This window comes from Lissotriton helveticus, chromosome 5_1 (assembly GCF_964261635.1).
Source record: "Lissotriton helveticus chromosome 5_1, aLisHel1.1, whole genome shotgun sequence".
In the NCBI taxonomy this organism is placed as follows: domain Eukaryota; kingdom Metazoa; phylum Chordata; class Amphibia; order Caudata; family Salamandridae; genus Lissotriton; species Lissotriton helveticus.
Genome location: NC_136065.1, coordinates 108,339,506 through 108,366,843, shown reverse-complemented (window position 1 = coordinate 108,366,843; position 27,338 = coordinate 108,339,506). Strand labels below are relative to the sequence as shown.

The 27,338-nt window shown below is 46.7% G+C and overlaps 1 protein-coding gene across 1 annotated transcript in view; it reads right to left on the bottom strand.

The window, feature by feature from the left end:
- The window catches only part of NR6A1 (nuclear receptor subfamily 6 group A member 1), a 228,653-nt gene that overhangs the window by 173,155 nt on the left and 28,160 nt on the right, over positions 1 to 27,338 (bottom strand). The window contains exons 2-3 of the mRNA XM_078640337.1: positions 19,243 to 19,305; positions 1,933 to 2,046 (exon numbers count right to left, since the gene is read on the bottom strand). Coding sequence (XP_078496463.1) covers positions 1,933 to 2,046; positions 19,243 to 19,305 — 177 coding nt within the window. The remainder of the gene's footprint in view (positions 1 to 1,932; positions 2,047 to 19,242; positions 19,306 to 27,338) is intronic.

Here is a 27,338-nt window from a genome sequence, read left to right as displayed (position 1 = left end):
TTATGCATAAAGGAGGGACCTCAAGAACAGTTGACCCATTGGAGGCCGGAGGTCACCTCAAGAACAGTTGACCCATTGGAGGCTGGAGGCCACCTCAAGAACAGTTGACCCATTGGAGGCTGGAGGCCAACTCAAGAACAGTTGACCCATTGGAGGCTGGAGGCCACCTCAAGAACAGTTAACCCATTGGAGGCTGGAGGTCACCTCAAGGACAGTTGACCCATTGGAGGCTGGAGGTCACCTCAAGGACAGTTGATCCATTGGAGGCTGGAGGCCACCTTAAGAACAGTTGACCCATTGGAGGCTGGAGGCCACCTCAAGGACAGTTGACCCATTGGAGGCTGGAGGCCACCTTAAGAACAGTTGACCCATTGGAGGCTGGAGGTCACCTCAAGAACAGTTGACCCATTGGAGGCTGGAGGTCACCTCAAGAACAGTTGACCCATTGGAGGCTGGAGGCCACCTCAAGAACAGTTGACCCATTGGAGGCTGGATGTCACCTCAAGAACAGTTGACCCATTGGAGGCTGGATGTCACCTCAAGAACAGTTGACCCATTGGAGGCTGGAGGCCACCTCAAGAACAGTTGACCCATTGGAGGCTGGATGTCACCTCAAGGACAGTTGACCCATTGGAGACTGGAGGTCAGATGTTGCACAAGTGTGGGCACCAAGTCCAGATGCCTCGCCAGCAGTTTCATCGGCACCTTGGGGTAGTATGTCAGCTTTTGGCCACTAGTGGTGGAAGAAGATCACAGATGTGTCACTGAATGTGCCATGCTAAGGTTAGTGAGCCCAGACAGTGTGTGTCAACTCGTTAAATATGAATAAGGGAATCCACTTTTAGCAATTTATCACACTTTACAGGACAGTGGAACATGAGAGTATTCGGTTTCAATTCCAAGTGGTGTGTGGCTGAATGACAGTAAATACTTGTTTTACTTTATTTTTAGTATGTAATGTCCCTTTTCTTTTTCCTTTCCTAGCTTTAGAAGTTCTAACAAGATGGCCTTCTAGTGCTTGGGCTTTCACTGAAGGGTAAATGACCCTAAGTGGAGTACAGAGTGTATCAAGGGAGAATTGTGAACACTTGATATGTTAAAATCTGATTGGGAAAGAAAAGTGAGATTTCTAAACAGGAATGACGAGTATCAAATTCTATCATTCGAACCAAGCATTTAGAATTTGCTACACCAAAACTGCTTGGTCGTTTTCCAACAAGGCAAAGAACACTGCAATATTAATGTCATTGTCTTAAGCTTTTACACTAAATTTAAGGGTATTCTGATTGTTTTAGTTAAGAGAGATTTACTCTAGTTTCCTTTGTGTCTATTAACAGAAACGTGATGTGGTTTGGAATCACGCTACAATAAAATATATTGTGCCTTTGTAGTTTTCCTTTTGGTTACCAATAGCTACAATATGTTAAAGTACCTCTGAACTAAGTCTCCAGATATTTTCAGGATCTCCACATACCCAAAAGAGCACACAACTAAATCAATTGTGATGTACAATCGAGAAGAACTCTTAACATGAACTCAAATTAGCAAAAAGATAACACATCATGGAAAAGAGTTTGCCTTTTTCACTCTGTATGTTTGTGAATAACTCAGTATTGGATGTCTACTTATTTATGGACTCCTAAATGCTAATGGGCTTTAAATACATTTTGGGCAGGACACAGCTTGATGATCCAGCACTGAAAACACCTTTAGTAAGGACCATGCAAAATTAAGATCCCCACTTTACAATTTTACCTAAATTCAAAGTAAATCTGCAATTGCAATCCCTTTTCTTAAGACCTATGTATTCTGACCTGGTTATTGTAGAACCCCTGTGGACTCTTACACCTCACTCCAGAAAACAAACTTTGCATCTGGTAAAAAAATAAAAATCAGTTTCCAATTCATATCCAGCGCTTCGGATTTGCTCACCCAATAGGATTTCATTGGATCCTGTACAGTTGTGGGATGGGCGCCTGTAGCTTTCAGAAGTCGCTATACCATCAATTGCCAACGCGGGTCCGTCGAGGTCTGTCCTACTGATTTCTGAGAAGCAAAAAAAAATTGGGAAACTAATAAGCGAGAGCCAAAATCATAAGATCACAGTAAGACTTGGCTAATTTAAAACCAGAAAGAAATGGGAGATGAAACTCCAGCAAGATAAATGGTGCCCTGCATAACTAGAATCTGTCCAGACATTATCAATGGAATGTTATTCTGTGAAATTATATTTCTTATCAACTAATACAGTCTAAAGGTATTTGCTAGGTAGCAATGCCATCCTTCCCAACTATGCCTATTTGTAAGGTTTTTTTACATCCAAAAATACGACATTACACTTACCTTTAGGAATTGGACCACTGAAGGGGTGAAGGAAGGAAGCAGCCATATGTGCTCATTATATGAATCTCTCCGCACGTATCGGAAGATTCATTCTCTAAGAGCTTACAAACTTGCATTGAAGATCTTAAGGGGTGGGGACTGATTGAGGTTTCTAACTTTCAGAATTTCTGAGGTGCTTCTCACCTTGTATAACAGATGGTCTTTAGTTGTTCTGTAGGGGGTCACTGTACAGAGAAGTAGGGTAGGGTAGATCCCGGGATGAAGGGACACCGAATTCTTAAGGTTATGGAAAATGATCATCCTAGCCAGTCAGTGCCCGTGCCAGAATTTCCATAGACCTCATATCCCACATACGTAACTATTCGCTTCTTGTCAGAAATGTGGTGAGTTTTAATCTTAGCAGCTAGAAGAACAGTGCCTTTGGGGAGCACCGGTCCAAGCTCTGCAGCCATTTTTTTTTTTGCAGAGTTTTATATAGCGCGAACTAGAACCGAACCGAATCAGTTATCAGAGAGCTTTACATAGCACCAGTTACGTTACATGAGGACACACTTTCATTTTAGGCACGGGGAGATTAAGTGATTTGCCCAGAATCACAGGGGGTTTTTGGCGTTGTTACCGAGAGTCGAACCCAGATCCCCAGGTCCGAGGTCGAGCGCCTTAGCCGTTAGGCCAACCCCTCTCCCATTGATCCCAAGATACACGTTTGAGGAGCTCAAGTTCATTACCGATGCGGGACTGCCGTGAAAGTTTTCCAGTGACCCCAATCTATAGCATCTGTGCAACCAGCTTGTTGTTTCAGTGAGCACAATGCCCCCTGCTGACCATGTAGTGGTCTGCAGGTCACAAGACTGAATCCCAGCATGGCCGACTCAGCCTTGTAAATCAACAAATTCTGGTTACTTTAGATTAATGAAACTCTTGTTGTTTACAGCACTTTGAAATGGCAGAAGTGTGATATAGAGGGCTCTATAAAACAAATTACTAATATATAGCTTTGGCTTCAACACTACAAGAATGTTAAATGTAGGATAGCCTCTAATATCAACACTGCAACAATACTACTTACACTGGACAATTGTGAAAATACTACACACAATAAATAATCTGTATCATTAACAATGCCACAACCCTGCACTTAAAATCTCTACAGTCAACACTGCAACAGCACTGAACACACACTCTACCATCAACATTGCCACAGCACAGCAACAAGACAATCTAGTTGTCTGATATCAACCAGACCCAAAGTTTATCAGTGCACTTGTCCTTTTTAATCTCTATATCAATTTCAATCCGGCCAGGGTAAAAAAAGGATGTTTCTTCTTTTCATCACTGAGTAGAACTGCATCCTCTGCTTAGTTCTCGACTGAATCCCACTAAAGCAGGAAGAGAGCATGGACACTCCAACAGAAGTCTCTGATTCCATCCCCCAAGAGGGACCACTTTGCACTGGCTTTAAATTAGGGCGTGGATTTGGCTGCATTTGGCGACCCTGCATTACTCTTGTAATGAAGAATTCTGGCCAAATTTCGCCAATCGCCACGTGGTAGATTTTGTTATCCTCCGAGGCTCCAGAAGTGCGAGCTGGTGAGCGCGAGCGAGGTTTTGGCATCTCAAGAGCGGTTTTCTAATGCGAGCAGTCGTGGTCTGAGGGTGACTTCTAGAGTAGATTTGCTGCCGCTCAGGTATATTTTCTACTCGCGTGGCAGCAAAATCAACTTAAATGGACGCAGGCTCTTGCGCAGCACATACTGCCGTTCGCGCAGATTTACCAGCGCTTCCCGCATTACTGGTGCTAAATTACAGCGTGAGGTGCATATTTTCCGCCCATTGGCAGACCCCGCGTAATCATGTAACTCCACGGAATTCAGCCGAGCAAAATTCCATGGGTTCAGCCCACTACTACTGTGAATCTCAAGTCCATAGAGACATTTGTGCTTAGGGCAGCACTTTGTGAAAGCAATATTTTGTTATGGGATTCATGCCTGCTTTTTCATTTTGAAGACTGCGGACGCCACACGCCGATTGTAGCACATTGTGCTGTTAGCCTTACCCTGCCTGACCTTGTGCTCCCCACATGCAACACAGTGGTTCTCTGTGCTCCCCACATACCCCACATGCAGCACCGTGCTTCTCTGTGAAGAATATTTGCAGTGTCCATTCCTATAATGTGTCTGGAAGCACTTTCCAACTCTTTACATTTCTTGGATTTGCATTGACCGGAATCAAAGCGGTCTGTGGATATCGATTTTGGGTGCATTACATATTGTTTAGGGGTGAGTCATATCTATATGTCATGATATGGCCACCTGATGTATTGGCATTCTTCAAGAGCCGCAAGTGGTAGTATACACAACAACACATTACATTGAAGAATCCGCCACAAGAAACCGGTATTGAGGGGACAAATATATGGGGTGGAGAAGATTTCACGTAGAAAAAAAAATTACATTTCTGGGGCTTCTCTCTCTCCTATATATATATATATATATCCACGTATCTGTCTCCCCAGAATCCTTTGCCCAAAACGAGATGCCATAAAACACGATAACCTTACCCTGCACTTTGGGAGACGGGAGTGGACATTCACTGTGGCTTCTCCCGGGCTGGACCAAGGCAGATTGGGAGACATGACTGACCCCACCCAGCACTGTACACCGAGGTCACTCAGCTGAATAACAAAAACAGAGTCTGTGGGGTACAGTTATGTCTGGTATTCCTCTCCACCCCCCTCCCCCATCACTATATCTCCATAAAAGACAGGTGTTCGAGGCTTCCATTGCTTGTCCAGTTTCGTTCTCCCCCCCCCATGAGATGCTGGAGATGGTACAAACTCGACCCCAGGCGCGAGCCTCGCTCTGGCGCCCTCCACGCGGACAGGCCCCGGGGGGGCGGCAGCCTTCACTGCAACCGCTTCATAATCTGACCCCCCCATCTCGCCCCCAGAAAGGGTGCCACCCGGAGCACTTTGTAGTGCGGCCTCGCCTAATCCTCGCCCCGTTTATCTGATAGGGCGGAGGGCTTAGGGTTTAGCGGAGCGCCCCTGTCCTATCTCAATCCCTGGATCTGGGTTTATGGGGCCAGCCCCTCCCCCAGCGCCCCGCCCCTTTCTTCCCTATCAACCAAGCCATAAATCCTTTAACAGATGTAGTGGTGCCATGGTTACAAGGAATAGCTGAACTCCCAAGACCTTTTAAAGAGCAGCCGTGCCACCGGGCAGGCACCGCTGACAGGCTCCGGCCACAAGCGATACCCACCCAAAAAAAAAAGACAAACACAAAAAACTGCCGGATTATTCGCATACTGAGTAAAAAAAAAAAAAAAAAAAAAAAAAAAAAAGATTAACACATCTCTGCCAAAGTGCAAGGACAAATCGCTGGTGTCACAAAGTGTGTAGGATTAGGCGCCCTTGTGACACGGCCTGAGAAGCCGCTGAAAAGGACATTTAGGGGACAAGAGCCCTCCAGTCAAAGAATCCGACGCAACAGCATGTGCCAGGCCGCTCACAAAATGGATAAAAAAAAGCCCATTTGGTACCTAGATCGTAACGGATAGATGTGAATGGAATAAAAAAAAACGTAAACACGGCCTAAATTGACAAGGAAATAATACACGCCGCCCTACCCAAGCAATGTCACTAAATGGAGGTTTCTGGGGTTTTTTTTGTTTGTTTTTTTTTATCTTATTTTAATCAGCAGCACTGTCAGTGTGTGACCTCTTAGCACAGTCAGTGTGGCTGCCTAAAACAGTCTTACATTGCCAAACTGGCAACCACTTCTTTCATGTCCTGCGCTGGGACTTTCTGTTGAGATTGCAACCCTTACCAATCAAAAGAAAGCAGAAGCGAGAAACCCAACAATATAATAAATAAAAAAAAAACTGCTACTTCGCAAGGCCCGCGGCAGGACTGCTCTCGCGATGCTAAGCTCCGCCCGTGTTGCTCCCTTTTATTTGAAGTCAAACAACCAGCTGAAAAGCCAATTAGATTCCTTATTTTTAGCAAACAAAATAGTAAAGGCTGTGTTTGCCGGTTAAAAAAAAACCCAAAAGGAATTCGGCCTGACCTCCGTCCAGAGGCCACGGGGGCCCTACCGGTTCGCCAACTCCTGACCTCTGCTGTTTCTCACCCCTCATTAATGCGGGTTGCCTGCGTGGGAGCCTCGGCATCAGGGGGGGGGACATGTTAGGGTTAGCAATGACCTCTATATGTACCCTGGGCTTTTCAGCATATGTAAAGCAGCCGCGCGCGGGGATTGCCCGGCTCCATCCCTTTAACCTTGAAATTTCAGTAGATTTACATACTGAGAAGATGCGGGTCGTGAAATCCCAGGCCTCTGCGTGGCTGCCACGCGCATGCGCAGCGTTTCTGTTGACGTCTACCGTTCAACGTGCACGCAGTGGCGCAGCGTGGGCAGGACCGCAGTGGCGCAGCGTGGGCAGGGCCACAGGGGCGGTTGCCCGGGGCGCAACATTTTTAAAAGCCAGAAAAATTGTACTCGTAGCTTCCTCCAATTTCGACATATAATTGAGGATTCAGTAAAGGTCCACGGGCTAGGGGGCGCCATGTGTGCCTTGTTCCGGCACTAGCAACCCACCTTAGCCACTGCTTGGAAGCACCCCCATACACAACGAGTTAGTGGGGCCAGATGCCATGTGGCTATGGCCTACTACATGCTTCCGGGCCAGATGCCCTGTGGCTATGGCCTACTACATGCTTCCGGGCCAGATGCCATGTGGCTATGGCCTACTACATGCTTCCGGGGCCAGATGCCATGTGGCTATGGCCTACTACATGCTTCCGGGGCCAGATGCCATGTGGCTATTGCCTACTACATGCTTCCGGGCCAGATGCCATGTGGCTATGGCCTACTACATGCTTCCGGGGCCAGATGCCATGTGGCTATGGCCTACTACATGCTTCCGGGGCCAGATGCCATGTGGCTATTGCCTACTACATGCTTCCGGGCCAGATGCCATGTGGCTATTGCCTACTACATGCTTCCGGGCCAGATGCCATGTGGCTATGGCCTACTACATGCTTCCGGGGCCAGATGCCATGTGGCTATGGCCTACTACATGCTTCCGGGCCAGATGCCATGTGGCTATGGCCTACTACATGCTTCCGGGGCCAGATGCCATGTGGCTATGGCCTACTACATGCTTCCGGGGCCAGATGCCATGTGGCTATTGCCTACTACATGCTTCCGGGCCAGATGCCATGTGGCTATGGCCTACTACATGCTTCCGGGGCCAGATGCCATGTGGCTATGGCCTACTACATGCTTCCGGGGCCAGAGGCCATGCGGCTATGGCCTACTACATGCTTCCGGGGCCAGAGGCCATGCGGCTATGGCCTACTACATGCTCCCGGGCCAGATGCCATGCGGCTATGGCCTACTACATGCTCCCGGGCCAGATGCCATGTGGCTATGGCCTACTACATGCTTCCGGGGCCAGATGCCATGTGGCTATGGCCTACTACATGCTTCCGGGGCCAGATGCCAAGTGGCAATTGCCTACTACATGCTTCCGGGACCAGATGCCATGTGGCTATGGCCTACTACATGCTTCCGGGGCCAGATGCCAAGTGGCAATTGCCTACTACATGCTTCCCGGGCCAGATGCCATGTAGCTATTGCCTACTACATGCTTCCGGGGCCAGATGCCATGTGGCTATGGCCTTCTACATGCTTCCGGGGCCAGATGCCAAGTGGCAATTGCCTACTACATGCTTCCCGGGCCAGATGCCATGTAGCTATTGCCTACTACATGCTTCCGGGGCCAGATGCCATGTGGCTATGGCCTTCTACATGCTTCCGGGCCAGATGCCATGTGGCTATGGCCTTCTACATGCTTCCGGGGCCAGATGCCATGTGGCTATGGCCTTCTACATGCTTCCGGGGCCAGATGCCATGTGGCTATGGCCTACTACATGCTTCCAGGGCCAAGCTCTTGAGGCCTAAGACCAAACTACTCCGGCCACAAGAAAATAATAGAAGCCACTCCGTGGGATATTGCGGCCTTTAGTGGAAGACACTCAACGCAACTTGGAAGCCGCGTCAAGCCCACTGCACTGTACATTGATTTACCGTGAATTTCTCTACAGTGTCCCAAACAAACTTACTAAACATCTAAACAACAAAATATCCTTGCTCTACCTACTACTTTGTACAACGCGCACACGCAACACCAGGCTCTGGCCTGCAGTAGGGTCACTGAAACCTAGGCGAGAATGTGCAACACTCAACTTGTGAAGCTTGGTCAGGCCAGTGGCAGGAATCCCCTTGTTGGACAACGCAAAACAAGACAACTGGAGGTGTGCAGGGTTTCTACAACCCAAGCAGAGTTCCATGTACTAGGCCTATTCGTAATTAGTGGGTTTTCTAGATTTCATAAGGCCTGAGTACTCTCCTGGTCTATTTTGCTCACATTCTTTTAGGACGTCACAAGCATTGTGCACACAAGTACAGACCCTGCTTAGGTTTGCTCTTTGAAACTGAGTTGCCAGGGTCAGTCGTCAGCATTTCCTACATGACTTTCTCCCTGCTTAGCTATTCCTTGCAAGTGACAACACAAAATAAACTGAAGCACAAAATACTCTCAAAATTCATAAATGTCACGTTTTTCGAGAAATACCCTACGTTTGCAAAACAAAAAAAATGCTACCCACTGAACAAAATATTACCACGGGTGAGTGAATTGACTGAGGCACTACCAGTGAGTATTTTACAAAAGAGGTCAATTCTCAGCTTCTTATGAAGGAATCATGCAAGTGTTGTGCGTTTCCCCGCTCTGTTACCTGCCCTAAAGTGCTGTTATCAAACACAGCCCTCAACACAGGGCGAAGCCCTGGCCCCGCCCAGATGCCAGCACCAAATGGGCGCTGTGGCAGCTTTGTTCCTGTGCCATTGTCATCCATCTCAATCACACACAGTTGCAGCGCCAGCCTGTGTGTGAAAATGACAAAGAGCTCGCAAAGTCTCAACCGCATCTTGAACTCTGGAGAATTTTATGGCCTCCCTTCATTAAAGCCTCCCCCGAGGCACATTAAAGGGGGCATTGTTTTCAAAGGTCACGGCAGGTTTCATAGCACATTTTAATACAATGTAAACTCTGCCAGGGCGCTGCATTGATTTACAGGACGGGAGCGAGGGCGTCCCCGCCGATGAAGGGGTAAAAAATAAAAAAATAGAGAAAAAAACTGGAATTTAAGTTTTTTCATCAATACCGTTTCTTAATTGGAGAAAGGTTGATCAAATTTAACATTTTCAACACAAGGTGGTTTCATTATTGGAGGACACAAGACATTAGAGATTAAAGATAGGTTCCAAAATCTGGGGCCTGCTCTAAAAACAAATATATTTTCTGGCAACAGCTAAGGAAGACGTTTGGTAGAGGGTTTACCAACGCAAAGCCGGATTTAAAGCTTCTCAAAGGGAAGTTATAAACCTCTTTACACGTTGAATTAAATGCCTTGTGAGGATTCGGCCCTTGCACCCTCCTGTTCACTACAGTTTCCTTTGCTTGGAAGGATAAAGGTGGCGAAAGGCCTTACTTAAGGTTTTGAGAACTGATGCTGCTCTGTGGACTCATAAGTGCCCAATTCTCACCAATAAGTGCCGTGAAACAAGAGTTTGTACTACCCGAGGAGAAAAGGGTTTTACCTCATTCACGTGTGAGGCAACGCAAATGCTACTTGTATGAAAGTGGTTAACAAAACAAGCAGTGAGAAAGTCAATAGGTCTCGCTTTTCTGACCTATTGGCTTTGCCAGTGCTTTTTTGCCGATGCTGTGAAACATCGTAAAAATAAGAGCAAAAACAAAGAGGCATGATGGTGAGGCCATTTCCTAGGCTCACACATGTATGAGGATGTATGCAAGGGCACGTGTCATACATGCACTCTTCCTATGGAATGAGTGGACACATTTTTTTAATCTTTTATTTACTGATCAAAAATGGTGGACGCCATTTGGCTTGCCTACAGACAGTTAGAAGCATCTTTCATGTCCAGCCACGGAGCTCGATAAAAGGGACCCTGTGGGGTTCCCTTCTTATCTGAATAACCAACCTCCCAAATTCTATAGCACTTATTTTCCCAACACACAAACAACAGTGCTTGATTTGTGAAAAAATAAATATAATCCATAAATAAATGCAGGGACCTAAAATATTTCTTAGGAGGCTGCCACACGTGGTGGCAAATGGCATGGATGCCTAATGCCAAGGGTGCCTAGTTTTGACCCCCTCATGGCTCTCTCTTCCACCTCCCTACACTTCCAATCTCTTTATCTCACTGATTCTTTTTCATCCTCACCCACCCCCCCACCCCCACTTGTCACTATCTTCAATGTTTCTTTTTCTCCTTCATTGCCCCTTTTCTGCCTCGTTTGCCTTTTTTCCGCTTTCGTTGTGGGTCAAAGTCTGATGATGGAAAACAAGTACCAGTCTCCAGAAACTGGTGCCCACCACCGCCACAAATTAAGCAATGGACAACATGCTCAAAGGCGTTTTATCCAGAAATAACTTTAACTACGGGCTTGTTTGCCACATCAGAAAAAAAAGCAGGGCGCCTACACAGTAGCCAAATGCCGAAAGGTCACATGTCAAGTCAAATCAATGTCGGGGGAAAAATGTTAATAGAATTTTCAAAAATTGTGTTTATATATCAGAAACTTGTCTGACGTTGAAATATGAGCGACAATATCGACACACAGGGCTTTATTCAGCTTTTTGGTTTACACTAAATAGGGCCAGTCAGGCCTCTGGTATTTACCCCACTTTGTTTATGTTACAAGAGTCAATAACAGCTGTTAGGGAGGGGGAGAAGGTCAACACATGTGTTACTTGAATTCTAAGGAAGCTCTACTTTCCTGACACGAGAACTGGGAGCCCTCAACTCCAATGTGGCAACAGATTTTTTTTTAATTGTTTTATGGGGCTTTATGTAGCCTGGTTTTGTAAGAATAAACTTTGCAACAGCGTCAATGAGAGATTACAGTAGCCACTGCGAGCAAATACCCTTTAGATTAATTCAGGGATTAGGCGAAACCCCATTATCCTTGAATTGCTCCATTGGAGGGACGTGGCGAGCGCCTGGCCATCTCCAGGCCACAATTAGCTGAGGGGGCTAGCAGGAGCCGTGAATGGACTCGTCACTCTGACAAGGATTCGTGCTGCAGCGCATCAACATGTAATCACACCGCGATGCCATCTACAGTACCCCGGGAGGACACAATGGCCCCGGGTGGTTCTGCAGCCATTGATCCGCACAGAGCCTTTCAAACCCCTCCCCCACCCCCTGGCCCAGCCCCCATTCTGAAGTAAGACTTCCTGCCCAGTGACTGACATGTTGAAAGGCCAGATTGCGCTGCGGCGGGGATCAGGCCCGCGAGATGATGAAAGGCTGAATGGAATTAACCCTCTGTGAGCTAAAACAAAAACATTCGTGTGTCCAGCTGTGGCAATGATTCATTTAAATAGAAAAGGGCTCGAAAAAAGGTATTTTTAGCAGTCTTCCGGCCAATACAATTACAGTAAAGGCGAATTCGTGACAGTTTCGCACACTGCACAGATCTATTAAGCGTAAGAAGACAAAATACAAATTAAATTATTTAAATTAAATAGTGGTGGGTGGGAAAAAATAGAGAGGAGTGCTTTCTAAAATGCAGAATGAACGAAGAAAATACCTACTTCAATCCTTTCTCGGTTAGTGGTGGGAGGTTCTGAATTAATCTTAAAGCTCTGAGACCCCCCAACATCACCCCCTGGTAGGTCCCCCCGCCAGCCTCTCTCAAACTCCCCCCTCACCCATCAAAAGATTGAAGCCACTGCAATGTAGCTAAAATGTCATATTCAGTTAGCGTGAAGGTGGTCAGTTCTTTAGCAAAGATGAGACCTCTGCTGGTTCTCGCTACCCAGCTCCCGGAAATGATAGACTATACTGGCAATGCAAGTGTCACCCCAAAAAAGCCTTGCTAGGTTGGGGGTGCAAAAAATAGCGAGAGCAGGAACCAATCCGAGAGGGGAAATTACTGGGGCCATAGGCGCTTCAGCACAACGAAAATAATGATGCTGTTGTTCACAAGGTAAAGCAGCATTAAATATGCCTGGAAATGTTGTTTTGATTTTGTCACATCCTGTTTGGGTTCTGGAGAAGCGTGCTACTCGCATAAAAGCTCTACAACACCTCATCAGGGGTAGCAAGTATTATATAAATGCAAACATTTTCCCTCCACTATCCTTCTCAATCCAAATAACAGCCTGACATATCCACCGCTCAAATTACTTTCATATTTCACTATACTAATTCACCACTAATCCTTTATGGGTTCCAGAGTGGCGTGTTACTCGCCGAAAAAGCGATTTGACGCCCCATCAGGGGTAGTAAGCGCTTTATAAATGCAATGACAATACAATACAAAACAATATATTTGCTGTGCCGTCAAAGACAGAGGGTCAGATATCAGGCTGAGGCTTCTGACAGACTGCTGCTTCTTGTTTTAACGTAGAGATTGGTGTTTACTTTTCTTTTTCTCTAAAGTTAAAGGATTTTGTAAAGTGATCTAATAGTCTTGCAGGGGTACAGGGGAGTGTTGAAGGAATAGCTGTAGGATCTCCTGTTTTATCTCACACACTATAACATTTAAATACCTGTAAATGAACTGTACAATCAATGGGGAAAGCACCAATGAAGCATCTTTTTCTAATTCTCAAGTGTGAACAAACCAAATCCAGACACTTTCCTTGGTGATGTGCACATGATATATATTTGCTGAAACCTATCATTTGTGCGCGCTATAGTGTCATCAGTAAAACTGCAGCTCAGTGCGACTTTTGTGGCCATTTCAATGGAAAATGTGGTGCCTGTAACTTGCAGTGCGCTACCACACGATGCTTTAGTAATATATTAGCAACAGTGTGCTGCTAAATGCACCACCAGCCACATGCCACACCCTCACCACTCTCCAGCTGAGTGGGCGGGGCTCGTTTACGCTACTTGTTTATTGGGTGAGGTTGGATTTGACACAATCTCTATGACTTCAGTGATGTAACGTTGATGGCAGCACCCCCTCTCTGATAACTCTACCAGAATCACAGGTTGGGCTCAGGCACTGTCAAAGAAAGATCATTAACCTGAACAGCCATTTTGAAAGCAGGCGCGCATCACCCCTTGCATGTAATAAAGGCCACCGCATTTTACAGAAAAATGCTCTCCCAGGAAATTTTTCACCAGGGAGGGTGGGTGCAAACCGGCCTGGTTTCAGGAGTGGTGTCATTGGCAGTGTGCACATTTGGTTGAGAGGTGGTGGGATTACGAGATGGCTCTCCCTAAACCAGGTCTTATGGAAATACCACATGTGCGTATAACTCTAAAAGCATGAATAAAGCTCAAACATTGTAAGGTTCCAGGAGCAGAATTTAAAATCTGATCCATGTCTCAGGATAGCTGTTTAGAAACACAAAAACCGTTAAAGCATTTTTTGTTGATTTAGGCCTTGAGAGATTCTTTACTGATCCGACAACCAAATCTGAGATGTCGAGAAAAGATCTAAAAAAGGCCTGCTTAACGCATTTAGGTCAGCTGCGTCTTTCAAATGAGATAGGGAAAACCTCTGCTCAGCATCTTTTGTCAGTTCAGACTACTTTTATTATTCAACCATATTTAACCACATCGCTGCCCGGCTGTTCCGCCGCAGCGCTAAGGGGGCGGGGGGGCCGCGCGGCGGGCGCATGCTGGTGATGGAACCGCTCCGTCACCAGCCGCAGTTGAGCTGTGCTCATGATGGAGCGGTTCCGTCATGGCCTCGCCCACTCAATGGAACGCCCAGCGCAGGCGCGGAATCCGCGCCGCGCAGGCGCGGCGAGCGGGCCATGACGGAACCGCTCCGTCATCAGCACAGCGCCACCGCGGCTGATGACGGAGCGGTTCCGTCATCAGCATGGATAGGGTTAACATACAATTTGAATCAGTATGAATAATTTCTGTTGACTCGCTTTAGGTTTAATATGTTTCACCGATTAATCTCCTTCCCCCAACAGAGTGACTGGTCCATGAATTTAACTGTTTGCCCATGTGATACCATCTCTGCACAATCCTCTATCCACGTCCTGTTTTTCTGTAAATTTTACATCGCACCGCGTAGGCGATGGATTGTTCCTTTACTGAGAGTACTAGGTATACGAGGTTGTCGTCCAGCTTTTCTGGCGCTCCAGTTCCTGGATAATGAATTATATGCTAAAACTACAGCTTGTTTTCTTAAATTCTGTGTTAAGCATCGTCCTAATCTCTGTTAAATATTTGCACATAGATATTTTTTAATTGAATGAATGTTATGATTTACCTAAAGTCGAAATAATTGATGAATTCGTAAACATATTGGGTACTTTGCATTTTATATGTTCAAACAATTGATGAACCTGTAAATGTATTACGCATTTTGTACTGATTTTATACTTTGTAAAGATACTGTTTTTATATGTACTTTTATGGGTTTTCTACAAATTATGGAAACCGAATAAAGATGAAATTGATTGATTGAAACAAAACCGAATTTTTATCAAATTGTTGGCTGTGAGCCTTGTGAAATATCAGAAGACATAAACAGCAACCAAGGAGACGGTTTGTGGGCGACAGCAGTCCAGCTCCTTTCAAAGGATGGCGACTTGACACCCTGGTCTTCGGATCCTGACCCGCCGGCATTGAAGAACCCAGACCTGCCAACTCACAAGGTGCCACTGTGTGTCACGCAATTTCGGCCCCCTTCACACAGTCACACAGTGAGGAGCCAAAATTACATGGTGGCAGGGAAAACGAGCTGAAAACCACTGTAAAGAATGAATTTCAGCTAATTATTGGAGGCTGTAAGCAGAAGATATCCATAAAAGGTTTGAAAACAAGCCAGGGCACTGGCAAAAGTCTTGATGACACTTTGTTTTTTTGTTGTTTTTTTGGAGGGGTTAGGGGAGCTTGGTGAGGGGCCTCTTAGTTGCCTCTGAGCACCAGGCCCCACCCCCTCAAAGCCCCCACCCCCTCGGCACACGGCAAAAATATTTTACAAATTGGCAGGTACGAGAACCGGCCTGTCACCGATTCAGGACAAGTCCTACAAACTCCTAGTCAGCACATCAACCTAAAAACATGAACACGACTTCTATCTCTCCACCACAAATTGTTAAATATGTTTTATTTCAGCACTATTTATTGAGGATTCTGCATAGCACTAAAATCACTCTGCACTCATGCAAAGTGAAAGGAAGATTCGAGTGAACAGACCCATCTGCAGAGGCAGCCAGGTACGGTTTGGGTGGCACCCATGCACAAGTCATCACCACTGGGCTAGACTAGGAAAAGTAGGCCAGATGTTTAGAGTAACCACTGCGTAACTTTAATATAGTCATAATGTATGTTATGTTGCTAACCTGGAAATGTGGCCTGAATCCGCTTTTCCTGGATTACGAAGGACCCCTTACTCTTGACTTCCTGAATTGGGGGAGTCGAGATCTTAAGGTGTAAATAAATTTACTTTGAATATCGGAGCCCATATTCTAAAGATATACTGTTGAGGCCGAACTGGAGTACCCTGGCAATCATAGCCTGGCCTCCCTTTGCTTTTTGGGACTCTGGAGAGGTTTAAAGATGCATTTGTTGCTTCAAAGGCAGGAATGGTCCACAAAGTAACATAGTATCGCAAGCCTATTCTCCACTTGAAGTGACCCATTGAACAGCAAGGAAGCGAAAGACTGCGTCCGCCAAGTGTAACTTTCAGCTGTTAAATTTGGAAGAAAGAGGCAGAAGTTACACTGAAAAATAAATGATTCCGCACCTTGGTATTGTGGGTCACTCAATGTTCAAAACAATGTAGTGGGTGTCTTCCCTTCTAACACTTGCAGAATAGTACTTTAGCAAGTCGTAGTATATTGTAAATGTCTCCATCGTCTCGAAACAGAGTAGGGTGAAATGTGATCATCGAGGCTGGGCTATATCTGTGTTTGACAAATGTTAGGACCAAGAGTTCAGTTCCAAACTTTTGGGGACCAAGGACTTCTGTCTTTGCTGCAAGCATCCATCCAGCTGATATTTACCTCCTGATTGGTACAGCCAATGGCATGTAGCCAACATGTTGGCCTCGGGTGCTTGCCAGAAACGAACGCCTATGGAATACAGTGACACATACAGGAGATTGTTCAGCTGTGTTAATTTAAGGTATGCAGATGTGTGAATTCCATAAAAAAAACTGGAGGCGAGGGTTGCAAAAGGTGGAAAGGAAAGAATGTGGAGGAAGCAGAGGCTGTGTTACATGCAAACTCCACTCTAAACTATTCAATCCATCCCTCAGAATCCTTCCTGGGACCTTGAGAGATGTTTCTGAGGTGCATGTTGGCATGTCTACCTATTTCCAAGCCTCACGACCACTCACCCATATCCCACCTGGCGTTCCGCCTGTTGGCATCAGAGATTATCTCACTGCAGGCCTCCCAGGCCTTTTGCCTGTTGGTATAAGAGTCTATATCACTGCAAGCCTTCCACCTGCTGGCATGAGAGTCGATCTCATTGCAAGCCTCCCTACCTATCACCCTTAGTCCTAAAAGTACCACATATGTTGGTAGAAAAGTCCCTCAGTGCAAGCTTCCCCACATCTCACACTTATACCTCTAGGCCTTCCACCTGTCGGCACAATAATCTATCTTATTGTAAGTCTCCGCACCTCTCACCCTTATCCTTCCAGGTCTCACCTGTTGGCATGAGAGGCCATCTCATTGAAAGCCTCTCCACCTCTTATTCTTGTCCATATCAGCCTCTCGTTTGTCGGCATGAAAGACTCCCTCACTGCAAGCCTCCCAAGCCTTCCACCTGTTGGCATGAGAGGCCATCTCATTGAACGCCTCCCCACCTCTCATTCTTGTCCATATCGGCTTCTCGTCTGTTGAAGTCTACCTCAATGCAAGCCTCCCACCTCTTGGCTTAAGAGTCTATCTCATTGAACGCCTCCCCACCTCTCATTCTTGTCCATATCGGCTTCTCGTCTGTTGAAGTCTACCTCAATGCAAGCCTTCCACCTCTTGGCTTAAGATTCCATCTCATTTAAAGCCTCCCCACCTGTCCCCATTCTCCTTCCTGGCCTTCCACGTGTTGGCCTGAGAGTCTATCCCATTGCAAGCCTCCCCACCTCTTTCTCATCCATAGGTTTTTATTCAGGTGATGCCAACAAACATCCTGTGAAGTCCCTGAGGACAGAAGATGTTGGGCTACAATTGGCATTCTCCGCCACCTTGTTTGGTGTGCATCACCTGGGTTGACCTGAAAAACCTAAATGCCAAGGGGTGGAACCTGGGAGAAAATACTTTTCCTATTTATGTATTTTATTTTATATGGGTAGTTTTTAACATATTTTATTGAAAAGCCATTCTATTTGGAAACTATCAATTTCAGGATTAGAAGTAATCATGAATGATGGTACTGCCAATTCGGATCAGACCTCAACAATAGAGCTCAAGCAATCCACCATCCTCCTTTCCAATCTAAGTTGAGGCCCATCCGTCCAGGGGTCCCTCAGGACCCTCATTAAGCCCGACTTTCATCAACATTTAACTAAAAGTTAACCCAGCTGATCCGTGACAAGGGTGTCAATTTTCTAGGCGACACCCAACTTATCTCCTCGGTGGATCAATCGGTGCCCGTATCCTATGAACATTTTGATCATTGTGTGAGCAAAATGACCAACTGGTTGACTCACAATGCCATGGACGTCATTTGGGAGTTGTCTGGGGTCGCAGTAGTGACCTCTACCTTGCTCCCTGTACTCCTGGCACTTTCTTTGAGATCCCCATCCTCAGGTGCGGCAAAGATGTTGCCCCCTCTGAGGCCAGGGGTCGCAAACAAAGTGCCAGGAGGAGCTGCGACCCCAGACTACTCCTAAATGCTGTCCATGCACAATACCATCAAGTTCAACGGCGATCAGACAAAGTTCCTTTGCTGTTCTAGGAGTAAGATACCGCGACCACTCTCTACAACTTCTGAGCTTCTCCAGCAAATTTTTCTTCTTCTTCAAATGCCATTAGAAATCTAGGCTTTTAATTTGATAATGATCTTACTTTGACTTCTTATGTCGATAAGCTGGCGTCTACCTGCTTTTCTTTTTCGAAACCATGGTGGAAGATATAGCGTCTTCTTTCATCACGCCACTGTCCTCTAGCGATTCAAGCATCAATCTTGAGTAGGTCAGACTAGTCCTGTAGTTTGTCCATCCCTAGGGTCTCCCGATTATTCGATTTACCGCCTGTATAGAATACAGACTGCCGCAGCCCGACTGGTCCTAGTCCTCCCTCGTCATTCGTCGGCTACTGCCGCACCAGACAAAATTCATGGACCCCTTTTGCCTAAATGGATCATTTTCATTACGCTGTGCATAGATCTATCCTTCAAGTCGGACCAATTCCAGCGCCCATTGCCTGCTCCATCCCGGAAGCCAATCTGCTCATAAAGCCCAAATTCACCAATGGCGGACCGGGGTAGAGAGTTCTCCGTCCAAGCTTCCGGTCTATGTAAAAGTCATCCCCCCACTCGCTTTGTTCCATCTCTGATTTGACTTGCTTTAGGAGGACACGTAAGGCCGGCTCTATATCTGTTAGTCGGCTGGTTCAGCTCGGTGAGTAATGGTGCCGCGCCAGGACGCCTTTCTAAGCAACAGCAGAGCTGTACAAATGGCAATCATAATAATGATAAGTGTTATTATTACATTAAATTATTAAAAACAGGATATTGTTTGAGTACTGAATTGTAAATGTGGGAAGCTGTATTTGATTTACATTGGGCGCACTAGAAACAAATCACAGCTCATGGACTCTGGTCTGAATAAAATATATAAAGTGCATCAAATTGGAGCTATTGGCCTCACCTGTTTTACTTTCCCTGAAGTCAGGTTCCCACACTTGGGCAGTCTGGCAGCTTTGAGACTGACCTGTAGACATAAAATTGAAAAGATTAGATACATCAGCTCTGGTACAAGCCACCATGTTGACATGATTGATCTTACAGAGCACTTTCAGCCAAGGAGCTTGGCATGGCGATGAAAAATACAGTCATTACACACATGTCAGTAAATATATTGTACCTGCTTCAAAAGCATGGAGGAGCTACATGTGTTGGTCTACAGATTGGGCTGCAATAAGTCTTCATAAAAATGTGTGTAAGATTTCAGTGTGTACCAAATCATTGGAATGTCACATATGCTCACACTGACTAAAAGGACGTCCAATAGAAATATTTTCTGTGTGCAACAATATTAAATGGATCACCCGCGTATGATCATGGAACAAGAAAACTGCAATTGTGCTACAGACTTCAAGGACATTCCTGTGCGGTGATAGGAGCTGGTAGCATATCACGCACTAAGCATATAATATTCATGACTCAATACCATATACTACGCAGGGGTGGTACAGCGTGTGCTGAAATCGATGAGGATGACACTCGTTGGGTAGAGACGGCCTACAAGGACACAGCCTTCTGCAGATATGACTGGGTGAACATTCCCTTCTCCCTCGAAGTCCTCCTGGAGGATATTCTCACGTGTGTGGACAAAAAAGATCGGTCCAAGTGAAGATACCAATCCAGAGGCTGTTCCCATGTGTGGATACTAGAAATATGGCTTTGTCAATGAGCGGAACTGACCAAGGGTAGACTATCAACAATGACAATATCCTTAGGGTGGACAACAAGAAGAAGATGGACGTTGCCTCATGTGGATATTGACAAGGACAGCCTCATGCTGGGATGCGGCCCCTGCGGCCGGTGAGTAGAAGGACAGACCCGTATGTAGGACCAGTGAGTTTGTTATTGCATGTTTGAGAACTTTCTTGTACACGTAAGCGCTGCCGGAGTCTCGCCTCAGATACATTGTAGGAGAGGGTACATCTGAAGATGGATATGAACATTTGGCTATTAAGAGTAGACGTGCATTCTTGGCACAGCCCGTGGGAGTTAGGCATAAACCCAGCAGGTCCTACTCACACCAGGACACCTAGAGGCCTCGTCTCCAGAGTCGAATCTCAGACTGATGATGGAGTGGAGGAAGCGATCACTACCAATTATCAATTGATCAGTCCACCCAGTCCTCCATCCATCCATACATACATGAGCCAACTCATTCACCTGTTGGTCAGTCCACTCACCCATCCGCATCCATCCACCAATCCATCACCCTCATTTCGCTTCTAGCTCCACCACCATCCTCCACTCGCAAGAAGGGTGCCTCCACTTGCAACATGAGGTGCCTCCATTCGCAAGTGGGGTGCCTCCACTTGCAAGAGGGGTGCCTCCACTCGCAAGAGGGGTGCCTCCACTCGCAAGATGAGGTGCCTCCACTCGCAAGAGGGGTGCCTCCACTCGCAAGATGAGGTGCCTCCATTCGCAAGAGGGGTGCCTCCATTCGCAAGAGGGGTGCCTCCACTCGCAGGAAGGGGGGCCTCCATTTGCTAGAGGGGGGTCTACACTCGCAAGAGCGGGCGGGGCCTCCACTCGCAAGAAGGGTGCCTCCACTAGCAAGAAGGGTGCCTCCACTAGCAAGAAGGGTGGCCTTCACTCGCAAGAGGGGTGGCCTTCACTCGCAAGAGGGGTGGTCTCCACTCGCAAGAGGGGTGCCTACACTCGCAAGAGGGGTGCCTACACTCGCAAGAGGGGTGCCTACACTCGCAAGAGGGGTGCCTCCACTCGCAAGAGGGGTGTCTCCACTCGCAAGAGGGGTGCCTCCACTCGCAAGAGGGGTGCCTCCACTCGCAAGAGGGGTGCCTCCACTCGCAAGAGGGGTGCCTCCACTCGCAAGAGGGGTGCCTCCACTCGCAAGAGGGGTGCCTCCACTCGCAAGAGGGGTGCCTCCACTCGCAAGAAGGGTGCCTCCACTCGCAAGAGGGGTGCCTCCACTCGCAAGAGGGGTGCCTCCACTCGCAAGAGGGGTGCCTCCACTCGCAAGAGGGGTGCCTCCACTCGCAAGAGGGGTGCCTCCACTCGCAAGAATGGTGCCTCCACTCGCAAGAATGGTGCCTCCACTCGCAAGAATGGTGCCTCCACTCGCAAGAATGGTGCCTCCATTTGCTAGAGGGGTGCCTCCATTTGATAGAGGGGGGCCTCCACTTATGGTCATTAGCTTAATGAGCAATCTCGAACCTGTGAGGCCTCGCATACATGCATGCAGTAATGTGTAGATATGCAATTCAGATAACATACCCGTGTATTATCAATACATGCAGAGAGGCAATAGATTCGTGGGTTGCCTGTACAGAACTCTATGCGGCCCTCTGGCTAAAGGGTCGCATAAGTGGAGGGAAGGAGGGGCCAGGACAGAGTAGAGCACAGGGACAGAGAAGGAGTGAAGGAGCCAAGCAGGAGGAAGGCTCTTCCCTAATCTGTGAGCACCTCACCAGGGCACAGCAGGGCTGCCAGGATTGCAATGTGGCTGCACTCAGATGTTTGTGTGTGGAACACCTTTTCTAGTGGCAGGGCCGGGGGGTGCGCCTGATCATTCACCTCACACCCGGGACCCGGACACTCGCTTCAGGATCGTGAGACGTGGATGCTGCAACTTTACTGTCCACTTGGAAATGTCCCCATTAAATCTCAGGCCAAAGGACACCATTTGCCAATAACGAAGGATGTCAAGTCAGTCCGGTCTCCCTGCTGCCCTTCGCTACCTCACAGAACGGACGCAAACGTACACTTTGGACAGCGGATATTCCATCCGCCATTGCAGCGAATCTCCCCCCACAGGGAAGCCCGCAGAGGCAAAGCTGCAAAATGTCGTCCACAGCATCACTACAGATGTAAGTCTTCAAAGGATGGGGCTTTAGCACCCAGGACAGCGCCATCTTGGTGACGAAAACTGGTGGAAATGCACTCCTGTGTGGCAGCCAGCCCAGTGTGGCCATTGGCAATCTAACCCCGAAGTGGGGTACATGGTCTGTGGCCACAAATCTAACCTCGCCAACATGCCTGGGGCATGGCGAGGAGGCCAAGAGCACACGTCTCACTGTCTGTGAAACTCTCTGATACCCATGCTGCGCTGGGATGGGGGGTGGTGGTTACTCCCCAAGACAGAATGATGATCAGTCAGTCGAAACCGAGCAGCTGAACCACCACCACCATTTTTGGTGAAACATTGTCGAGCACGTGGAGGCGCGGGGAGTTTCCGCCCAGGGGACATCTACCGAGCTTCTCTCTGCAAAGGGTAACTGAGTGCGGATGGAACTTCTGTCTGTTTTAGGAGATTTTCTGTTAACTGCTCCCTGTAAGATCAGACTCTTAACTCACAAAGGTGCAGGAAGACAGAACTTACAAGTTTACGAAAATATTAAACTCTTTCACAGACGGTATTCTGAGTTACTGTCAACTTTCTTCTTTTGCATATAGTCTACAAAGATACTGCATCATTTCACAATTCAACAGAAATGTTTCTACTTCTAAGTGCCTAATTAGAGGAAGTGGTGCACATGAAGTGTAGCCACTTTACAGAGGTAAACTGGTTTAGTGACCTTTCACCCGGTGGCTGACCTATTCAGGCATTAAAGAGGTGAGAATTTTGCACAGATCATGTTAATATCCCCAACTGACAGAGAGTAAAGGGCTTTTCTCTGCAGCAATAAACAGGGCTGTGCCTTTCAATGTAATTTCAAGGGGGTTGAAAGAACGACTTTTTCTGCACCATAAAAGGGTTTGCTTCACTACTCATGTAAGTTTGCTTATTACACAGACACGGTGCTCATCAAGGAGTAGTTATTTCAGAGGCCATTCTGCTTGGAGACACATCCTATATTTTAACATCTGTTTTTTTTAAGGCCTGGCGACTTGAATTGTAAAGCACCTTTTAGAGAAACACCTGTGTGTATATATTGCTTTGCAGGGCTGTGTGTAGTAGGTGCTCCCAGGTGTTCACGGTTTATCGCAGTGAAAATGCGACACTGAAGACTAGTTTTAGAGTATTGGATGCACAAGGGGAATAAATCAGAAAAAAACGAGGGGAAAAATATAGAGATTTTGGTTTTGGGTGTTTAGCTGTCAAAAAGCAAAAAATGACATTCCTACAACAGCTTTAAGAGCCACACAGCACATACAGCGTACATTAGATAGGTGTGTTACAGCCATAACTGATCCAAATACTCAATGTAGCTTCAGTGGTGTGAAGTGAAATAGTGCACAGAAGAGCCTGGGATGGGCTTTCCATAACACAAGCCATCATATATCACGGTATAGGTCCAGCTGGGGATGGAGAGAGGGAGAGAGGGAGAGAGGGAGAGATGGAGAGAGGGAGAGAGAGAGAGATGGAGAGAGAGAGAGATGGAGAGAAAGAGAGATAGAGAGGAGAGAAAAAAAGAGGGAGAGAGAGAGGAGAAAGAGAGAGAGAGATATTAACAGAGGACAAGGGCCTGGTGAGTTATAAACTCATTGTTTGCCATCTGTGAGAAGCACAGGGATATTACACTTCATACCAGTGGCTGTGTCCAGAGTTAGAAGGAAAAAGGCGCACTTACTGGACCGCAGAACTGGGGCCAAGACTTTTTGATATTACTAAATTACATATCTATCATTATCAGGCTCTCTAGGCGCTGGGGGGGCGTCGGGAAGATTAAGCGAGCTATTGCCCAGAGTCACATGGTACTGGGCTGACCTGCCGCCGGAGCCGGGGATCGAACCGTGGTCCCCAGATTCCAGCGTCAGTCGCCCTGGCCGCGGCGCCACACCTCTTCCACAATATCCATTTAATCTTATAGCTCTGCTGTGTAACAAGGTAACTATAGATTGCACACGTAACCCTGGAACTATACGTTGTAACAATAAGTCTACAGTATGTATGCAATGCTGGACTCTACTATGCAAAGGCTACAATCACACAGTCCTCAAAAACAGGGCCTAAATTTGATGATTTTTTAACAAAAATGTCACTTATCAATTGGGAAAATCGACAATTTGGCTGAATTTAATAGAGGCATAGAAAATGGATGGTCCCAGGGGCGTGGCTTCTAGCAAAGATTGGAAAACCCGAAATTGTACTGAACGTGTGTATTCAGTAACATTCTCAATGACGTTTGCCACATTACCTGCAAACCTAACTTTAGCCCTGAAAATGCTTAGAGTAAGTGCAAAAACCTTAGGAAAGGCCTCAGAATGTGTCGACCATATTTTCAGAGAGTATAGGGAAAGACTTTCCAACACAGAAAAGAAAAAATGTATTTCCATCTGGAGCAATAAAAAAAAGGAAAATATGACATTTTCACCATGTTTACTTCTGCACAGTTTCTATATTGCTAGCAAGGTTCGGGAGAAGAGATATACCTAGAAATGTATGTAGGGGTCTGAGCCGTACTCCTGGGGAATTGGCGATTATAGGAAAAGAAAAAAAAAGAAATAATATGCAAATCATTGGCAAAAAAACTAATATGCCCATATTTCCTTAATTATTTGTGAATCGGTCTCAATCAGAGGGAATAATTCACAAAGACTGCTTTTTCAGAGTGGTTGCGGCTTATTCTTAATTACTCCGGAATTTCCAGAGGAAAATCACACCTATTCAGGGTAAAAAAGGTTTTTGTGAATAGGCCCCTTACTGGGTTATACAACTATAGGACTATACCACCTGGGTAACTAGGGGAGTCCTCCTGCTTTCAAAGGGAAAGGCAAAGGCTCGAGTAAGGCCCATCATCGATAATCAAAGTGATATTACACTACCCATGCAAAACTCCCCAAAATATATTTGATCTGTTAAATGGGCATCTGTCCTTTCACGGCTAGTGATCTGCAAACCTTCAAGAAGGTGCGACCCTATGAAGTCGTCTCACTGACATGCCCCAGATTAGCCTAACATGTCTTTGTGCCCACGACTACAGATGTTGGTACCTATGGGGTATGTAAGGATGGCCCGCTCTTTCTATAGGTCACAATGCCCCAGGAATTGTCCATTAGCTGATGGGTTTTATAGATCCCCAAAGAAAGAACCCCACTGCAGCCAACACTTCTTTGGCCGCGATACATCCTTCTCCGTGGCAAAGGCTGTCACAATCATCCGCAACGCAACTGTGACGCGCAGTAGAAGCGACACTGATAATCATCCAATGGGACCTGGCAGCACAAAGACCAGGTCGACGTCATATGCACGTCATAGAGACACCTGACAAACTCATGTAATGACGCGTTTTAGGCTCAACTTTTTACATCACATATTGGCTGACCCACAGGTTTTACCTCAACGGTTGAGCAGAAGCGTACCTGCGGCTGCGACAATAGGTCTCCTTGGATACCCTTCATTTTGTATTGTTATGTTCATTTTACACTCTACCTAGGCGTAGGTTTTTAGTGGGAATTTTAAAACAAGCGAAGTTTAAACACGCCACGGTTGCATTACTGTTTTTGCAAAGGGCTAATGATCCCTACACTCTGTTCTGTATTATGAATTTTATCAAAGTCTCTGTAAGGCTAAGGAACTCAAGAGGGCGGTGCTGAATGCATTGTTTGCCAATTGTTTAATTATGGGCTAATGAATTGTATTTTATTTTTAACAGTCATCATGCACTTTTATGGTATTTTTTAAATGCCGAATAAAGAACCATTGAATTGAATTGAATTGAACTGATGTACTGAAAAAACTCCAAAAAGAATAAAAAAAGCCTTCATTTTTAGATTTAGACCTAAATATTTGACCAATATGTCAAAGTCTCTCACACCACACTCTGCAAGAAGATCATTAATGTTAAGGAAAGGGGCATGATGGCCAAAACACACAATAAAAAAATAAGTCTTAAAATACACATTCGAGCCCAAACCTGGCCCATTGAAAAAACACTTCTGTGGATATCGTCAATACCAAAGGTTTTAAAATGCATAAATGAAAAGTGGCACATGCATTGTGGCCTGATGGATAGTTCGGGGCCCTGTAAGATGATATTTCATCTTTAAATCAAACGCACAGCGAGGGTGGAGTGGATTGACAGGCCTCGGCAGTTGTAGAAATGCTGCTGGCCCCGCCCCTTGTGCAACTGATGTGACATTGATGGAAAATGCTGCAACAAATGTTGCCCGGCCAGGGTGGGGGCGGGGGTTTAACTTGGCCACAGGGCCAGCGCCCACAACACAGGCGGAGCAGCGGCCTCTCCCAAAAATAACGGCGGGTCTGCCCCTCCCTGGCACGCCATGGGCCATCGGGGCAGCGCTGCAAACCGGCCGGGCCAGCTCCGCAGCGCCCCAGTGGCATTTAAATCACAAATACGGTCAGTGTGCAGGGAGGGATCGGTGACCCGGCTTTAGCCCCTAGAGGGCGGGGGCTGCCTCCCCCACCCCCACCAATACTGTCAATAATTAACACTACAAAACAAAGCTTTTCCAGATGGCCGCGCGGATTACGGAATTTCGATTGTAGGAGACTCAGAGCACACAGCGCGTGTGCCTGAAATCAGAAACTGCCCGCAGCTGCCAATTCAATCAGGCTCGCGAATTAGTAGGCTGCAGCCCTAATTCTTATGCAAAATAAAAATTAAAAAAAACTTTAATTGCCCCCCAACAGCAATACAACCGTAAAACGAGCCACATCTTAAGTCGTCAAAGTGAGCGACAGTGTGAAGTTAAAGGGGGGGGCCAACACATGCCACAACTTTCGCAAATTTAATCGGGGACCGTTTGTACCATTTTGTGGGGTGCCCTCAAACCCCACTCTCCCGTTTTATGAATGAATCTGTTGCTCACCTCCCCATGTGTCCATTTCACGCCCCTCCGAGGGTGCTTCGAAGCCATGTGGGGGCCAGCGAGCGCTACAGGCCGGCCAGCAGCAGCGGTCCGGTGCCCAGCCTCTTGTATCCGCTGCCAGTCCTCCCTCTCCGGCCTGGCCTGCTGGGGCGGCCACCCTCACCCCTGCAGGTCAGTTTACAAGCTGGTCATGTGATGGCAAAGTTCAAGCCCTAAGGTCACAACTTGCTCGAGTCCATTTATTGCTGCAGGGTTATCTGAGTGGACTGA